The sequence below is a fragment of the Gouania willdenowi genome, unplaced genomic scaffold (assembly GCF_900634775.1).
Source record: "Gouania willdenowi unplaced genomic scaffold, fGouWil2.1 scaffold_225_arrow_ctg1, whole genome shotgun sequence".
In the NCBI taxonomy this organism is placed as follows: Eukaryota; Metazoa; Chordata; class Actinopteri; order Blenniiformes; family Gobiesocidae; genus Gouania; species Gouania willdenowi.
In genome coordinates, this window is record NW_021144980.1 from 19,255 (window position 1) to 25,706 (window position 6,452).

The 6,452-nt window shown below is 40.9% G+C and overlaps 1 protein-coding gene across 1 annotated transcript; it reads left to right on the forward strand.

The window, feature by feature from the left end:
• Positions 1-1,272: 1,272 nt before the first annotated feature.
• On the forward strand, positions 1,273-5,876 carry LOC114458965 (homeodomain-interacting protein kinase 2-like). The gene is made up of 5 exons (XM_028441353.1): positions 1,273-1,310; positions 1,424-1,661; positions 1,755-1,844; positions 1,997-2,390; positions 5,833-5,876. Exons 1-5 carry the CDS (start codon positions 1,273-1,275, stop codon positions 5,874-5,876), a joined length of 804 nt encoding a protein of 267 aa, XP_028297154.1.
• The last annotated feature ends 576 nt before the right edge of the window (positions 5,877-6,452 follow it).

Consider the following 6,452-nt stretch of genomic DNA (forward strand, 5'->3'; position numbering starts at 1 on the left):
AAATCCCAGAGCTGTTGTTGCTCTATATCAGCACTCATTGAATGTCTCTTGTCCAGTCAAATGACTAATTGTTGTATAAGTGTCATTAAGGCCCTTCCTCACAACACAATTATGTGGTCACCTTTGTTCACTACAGACACAGACACAGACTGAACTACTCAATACTGACCCTCTGTTCTTTCTTTCCACACTCACAGCAGCTGAACGTCCAGTTCTCCGCAGCAGCACTGCAGATTACTCCATCCTGGAGCGTATTGGTGAAGGCAGCTTTGGGCTGGTGATGAAGTGCCAGAACCTTAAGAACAATGAGACGGTGGCTGTGAAAATCATCAAGGAGGGCTTTGAACAATATTTTGAGCATGAGGTACCTGTTTACACCTTCTAACATTTGATGGCTCAGGTTTCTCTACTTCTAAACTTTATGAACAATATTTTTGTTATTAATGTGTAATCACTTTTACATGGTATTGTACTGTTCAATGCAATTTTGAGAATACACAAATCTAGTTTTAAAATATCTGTATATTTTTAACCCAATATTCCATCTAGATATCATATCGATAAACATGTAAATGTTAAGCTAATAGCCATTGTCCATTTACACTTGTTTGTATAGCTTTTGTACTTATTACTTGACATGTTTGTTAATATCAACATTGAAACCAAACTTTATTCACATTTGCACTTTTGTGATATTTGCAAATTCACAATATAAGATTTTCTAAGACCTGTTGGAACCAGCCAAAGTATTTAACATCTAATTGTCTTTTTCTTCTTCTGTTTTTTTTTTCCACAGATTTCAATGCTAAAGATAATTAGTGTCCTTGATACTGACCGTACAAATTTGCTTACATTTTACGAGCATTTTATGTACGTGGGCTACAAGTGCCTGGCATTTGAACTACTTGAGATGGACCTTTACACTCTGATGGAAAACCGAGAGTGGGAATCCCTGAGTGTGAATTATATCCGTCCAATTGCTGAGCAGGTATGGTTGGCACGCAGAACTTTAGACTTACTGCAACACCGAAACAAAAAATGACAGAATTCCTGATTTAAAACCTGAGCTCATATAACAAATGGACAATGTTTGTTCTAAACCTGTGTCTTCTGATCTCGTTTCTGCAGCTATTGGTGGCTTTAGATGCCCTAAAAGGCCTTGGAATCACACACGCAGACATAAAACCTGACAATGTCATGGTGGTCAGTGGGAATATCCAGGAACTGAAGGTGAAATTAATCGACTTTGGTGTGGCTGTTAAAACTTCCAGCATGAAGCCTGGCCTTGTAATTCAGCCTCTAGGATACAGGTAGGAGGATTTCTCCTCACATGGCTTAGCTGTGGTTAGGACAAATCTGTAATGCATTGTATTGATATGTTGGTCATAGATTCTCACTCTTATCTCACATCCTTTCTCCTCAGGGCTCCTGAAGTCTCTATTGGCCTTCCTTTCAGTGAGGCCATTGATGTGTGGGCCCTTGGTTGTGTGCTTGTATTCCTCTACATTGGAGAAAACCTCTTCTCTGTGTTCTGTGAATACCAAATGATGAAGCGTGTTTCAGAGCTCCTTGGGTTACCGAAGGACGACCAGCTTCAGGCCGGGGCTTACACCAGTTGCTTCTTTCATGAGGCCGAGGAGGGCTCAAAATGGCGACTGATGGTAAGAAATGAAGTTTTTTTTTTTCTGGCAATCTCAAGTTCACCAAAGTTTAACTTTCCAAGGAACTTCATAACACTCATCTTGTTTCCCCAGACACCAGAGGAATATGAAGCTTGTAGCAGCATCTCAACTGAGGAGGACGACTATCTTGTTGAGTTCTCTTCTTTGGATGATCTGGTCAATGTAAGTTTTTCATAAATGTCCATAAATGTCATTGTCCTGATTAAATCTTGACTGTCATGAAGCTTGTGAGATATCTTGACCATAAACTACTTACCGATATGTCTGATGTGTGAGCTTATGTAATGACCAGTTTTTTTGTATTTTAAATGCAGGTTCATTCAGGAGAAGAAAGTGGTGAGGTTGAGGACAGAGAAGCCTTCGTGGACCTGCTGAAGCAGCTTCTCTGCTTGGATGGAAATGAAAGGATCTCTCCCTGTCAGGCTCAGTTCCATCCTTTCTTCAGAACATCCCACCTCAACCAGCAGGAGACCATCAGACACCATCAACCCTCATTACAGGCTGATGAGACCTCCTGCCATGCATCAGATGAAAAGTCTGTTCTGGATGATGCCTCTGCATCCAAGTCATCAGATAGTGACACACTGAAGTTGGCCACTGCAGAAGCTGATGGTCTCCCTCCTCTAACTGACTTGGACTTGGTGTCTGCTCCCACTCCTCATTTAAATGATGACGTTCTGGATCAGTCTTCAGATGGAGTTACCGGCTGTTTTGGTTCTTTGAAGAAGAGGATTCAAAAACATTTAAAAAGAATCAAGACTTTCTTTTTCAAATGCTAAATGCTTGTTGTTGTAAACACATATATTCAATAGTTTATTTGAAATATTTTTTTTGGATTTTCACAATCATTTTTTGAAACAAATAAACATGTAAATATGTATTCATTTGTTCATGTTCCATGTTCTTCTTCCGTGTTATAGTTTAAGAGCCTCTACATCTCATTTTATATAATAATTGACTTAAACTGGTGGTGATCAAAGAACAGGTGGAAAACGCTAGAACCTTGATTGTTCTGATTGACTCAGATTTGACATTCAGCAGTTAGATTAAATCAAAAACAAAAACAGCCTTCCACCACCTAAAGAACATCTCCATCTCCTTAAAGGTGCCGTGCACACCTCTGAGATCCCTCTCTCCCAATCCCTCCCCGCTGCTCTCTAGCCCTGCCTCCAAACTTCTCAAAGTCCCTCCCAGAGGAGCTAACAAGCTAACTTTAGTCCGACAGCAACATCACAGTAATAAAACATGCTCTGTTAAAAGCAAATTACTGCAGCGCTTCTTTCTCTCTATGTCAGGGGTGGACAATTGTTTTTTACATGGGACCACGTGAGAACAAGAAAATATTATGGAGGGCCGGACCAGATCTGTACCTGGACTTATTAAACTTCATCACTGAGAATGTTTGCTCACTTATGTAGCTAGAGCCAAAGAGCACAAAAATCTTCTGAGCATGTCTCCTCATGTTTGGAAACCTCTCTTGCTTAAGAGCAGAGTAGAAATCCAGCAGTGGTTGTGACTTGAAGTGCTCTGCATCAGACTGCAGGTCAATGAGTTCCAGCTGGACATCACTTGGTGCATCATCCACATTGCAGGTAAATGGTGAGGAAATCAAGTGCATCTCCATTGTTCTGAGATCTTCAAATCGTCTCGAAAACTTGCCATGCGGTGCTCCTAACATAGATGAGTACCTGCGGAGGTGATCATCTGATGGTGTGACTTCCTTCAGGGTTTGCATGTGAGTGAGATTGTTGCTCTCCAGTTGCCTTGAAATAAACTGTAACTTGGCCATGAAAGCCTTCACCAGGTTGTGCATTTCATGGACGAAAAGGCCCTTGCCTTGCAGTTAGGTGTTCAGTGCAGTCATCAGTGCAGTCACGTCAACAGCAAATACAAAATCTGTCAGCCATTTCTCATCTGAGATGTCTTTGCCTTTCTTCTCACAAAACTCTCGGATCTCTGCTTTCAGATCTCAGACTCTTTTTAGCACTTTGCCCAGGCTGAGCCATCAGATAGTTGTGTGATAGCTGATGTCTCCATGTTCAGTCTTGTGCTCCTCTAAAAGTGCAACAAACTGCCTGTGATTCAAAGCTCGTGCACTGATGAAGTTCAATATTTTAGTTACAACATTAATCATATGGTCAATTTTAAGCACTGACTTCCACAACACATGCTGATGTAAAATACAATGCAAAATACCACTTTCTGATCTGCGTTGATTTCACTCACTTGTTAGATTATGACAACCATCCGTTGTGACACCCGTCAGTCTGTCCCATTTCAGTCCCAGCGTGTCCATGCTTGCATGAACAGATCGCTCTTTGTCGTGGTCCCTTACATTGAGCGCATTGCTGCCAGCTCCTACGTAATCCCACAAACAAATACAAGTAACTGGGCTGTCACGGACATCACAGCTCTCGTCCAAAGTCAAGGAAAAAAAGCCAGAATTTGCCACTTCACGTTGCAGATGAAGCTCCAAATTTCCTGCAATGTCCTCCATCCTTCTCGTCACTGTGCGCCTGGACAGCTGGACTTGTTCAAATGCTTCTTTTTTCAGGACAAATCAGCGCTGCAGAGTCCACCAAGCACTCTTTTACAAACTCTCCCTGTGAGAATGGCTTACTGTTTTTAGTGATATTACAAAGCTGGTCCTGGTTGCAGCATCCCTGGATGTGTGAAGCTTGGTAAAAAATCCTTGTTGCTTTTGGAGCTTCGCTACCAAATCTTCCGATATCCGCACCATCTCACCATCATTTAAGTTTTTAAATTTTTCCGAATGTTTCGTCTTGTAATGTCGACTCAAATTGTAATCCTTGAACACAGCAATCTGGTCCCCGTAAACCAAACACACCACTTTACGTCTGACTTTGGTAAATAAATACATCTTGTTGAAAACCCTGCATTCAGCATCTACCTTTCTCTTTTTAGTCGACCATTTGGGGGTGAAATGAGTCATACTAAATTAGGTGCATGCGTGCGCAGGCTCGGTGCAAAACCACCGGAGGACTGCTGAGGTGATGGTGCGCGAGGAGTGAACGGAGCGGCATCTCAGTTTGGATCCAGTAAAAAGCGACCATAAATAACTGTAAATGGACTGATATGCAGTGAGCTTCTAGTACTTCATATTGAAATTGTGTTTGTGAACATGTGGGCCACTGTGCCAGTTTTACTAAACTTTATAGCTACTTATACAGGCTCTGAGTTGAAATACATAAAGTGTGTCAAAATAAAGTGGTCGCTCTCCGTGGTGCTGAAGCGCTGATTTGTTCCACTACTGCTTACGTACCAATGCGCAACGTAAAATAACAAAAGCTTCAAAATAAAAGAAAGAAAATGTGTTCATTTTGTAATTTCTTATGAACCTTACGTGGGCCGGTCAGTCAACCGTAGGGCCGCATGTGGCCCACGGGCCGTAAAGTGCCCAGGTCTGTTCTATGTGCACACACCATTCTAGCAACAGCAGCAACAACACAGTGTCACTTACAGCACCCAAACGGAGGCTGCTGCGTGCACATGAACAAACACAGGCTCTCAGTGACGTTCCGTGAGCACTAGGGTAGGGTCTTTTTTTCTCCCACCTTGTTTGCACATGCTGTTGAAGGTCAACACTACATGTAGTGCATTTTTTTTATGACAGCTATGCATGTTAAATTATTGAAATGAAATAAATTCCTCAGATCTCTCTCTACTTTTTTGCCATTTTATTTAATTTTGACAAAAGAGTTTCACATCCAATTATAAAATAACACACAAGTAAATGAAAGTCAATTTAAACATATTAGTAACACGGTCAAATTACACATGATTAATATTATTAGAGGAAGGCATTGCAACGAAAAAAACAAGATAAATATAAAATTAACAAACCAAACATTAATTGAACTGAAATAGCTGCAGTTTGAAGACATTAGTGCACACATTAGTCACTTTGCCACAAAACAATACTACAATACTAAAATTGCAGTAATGAACACACATCAACTTAAACAATTGAAGTTCTCAGAGGTATTGCACAAATAAACTATTAACCAAAAATAGTGTGATTTTCTGCTGGTGCTTTATAAAGCAGCATTAACCAACACAAGCTAATAAAGCACCATCCATCCATCCTTCAGTCCATCCTTATTCATTTATTCTCCTGGTTTTCCTGCAGGTGAAGTCATCTATGACATCGTCACATTTCCTCAGTGCATCTGAAGGGGAAAAAAATAAATATTTTGAACCCAATGGCTGATCTATCAAGCAAACCAAGTCGTAGGATATGAATGATGTGATTAGAAATTGTTACATATTTAAATATTGATAAAAGCTGGGCTCAAATTTAAGATGTAGCACTGTCAGGTTCTGTTTTGTTTGTGTTTAGCACTTTTGTTCTGAGTCTTTGTTTATTCTGTGTTTTAGTTTAACTCTTGTCTGTGTTTCAGGTATTCCTGCTTGTGGCTCCACCCCCAGTGATGTCTGTGTGCTTGGTCGGTGACTGATTAGCTCCCTCATGTTTCCACCCAGGTGTGGCCCATTCCCAATCAAGATTCCCTCACTATTTAGCTGAGTGCTTGGACACAGTATGACTGTGGGATCATTGTAATGTTGACCCTCCTCGTGTTCTGCTGCGTTTGTTCCCTGGTTTTCCTTGTGCCTTGTTGGATTTAGTTTTTTTGTGATTAAACATGGAGTCTTTTGAACTTTACACCTGCCTGCTGCCTAATTCTGCCTCTGCTTTTGTTTCCACACCCACACCATACCATGACAAGAACACAACATTCATCTACTTTT

Excerpts from the sequence above, each read along its gene's own strand:
- LOC114458965 (XM_028441353.1), top strand. The coding sequence starts at position 1,273 with ATGAAGCCTGGCCTTGTAATTCAGCCTCTAGGATACAG. Across the intron at positions 1,845-1,996 it reads CTTTGGATGATCTGGTCAAT|GTTCATTCAGGAGAAGAAAG; the intron begins GTAAGTTTTTCA and ends TTTTAAATGCAG. Across the intron at positions 2,391-5,832 it reads TTCAGATGGAGTTACCGGCT|GTGAAGTCATCTATGACATC; the intron begins GTTTTGGTTCTT and ends GTTTTCCTGCAG.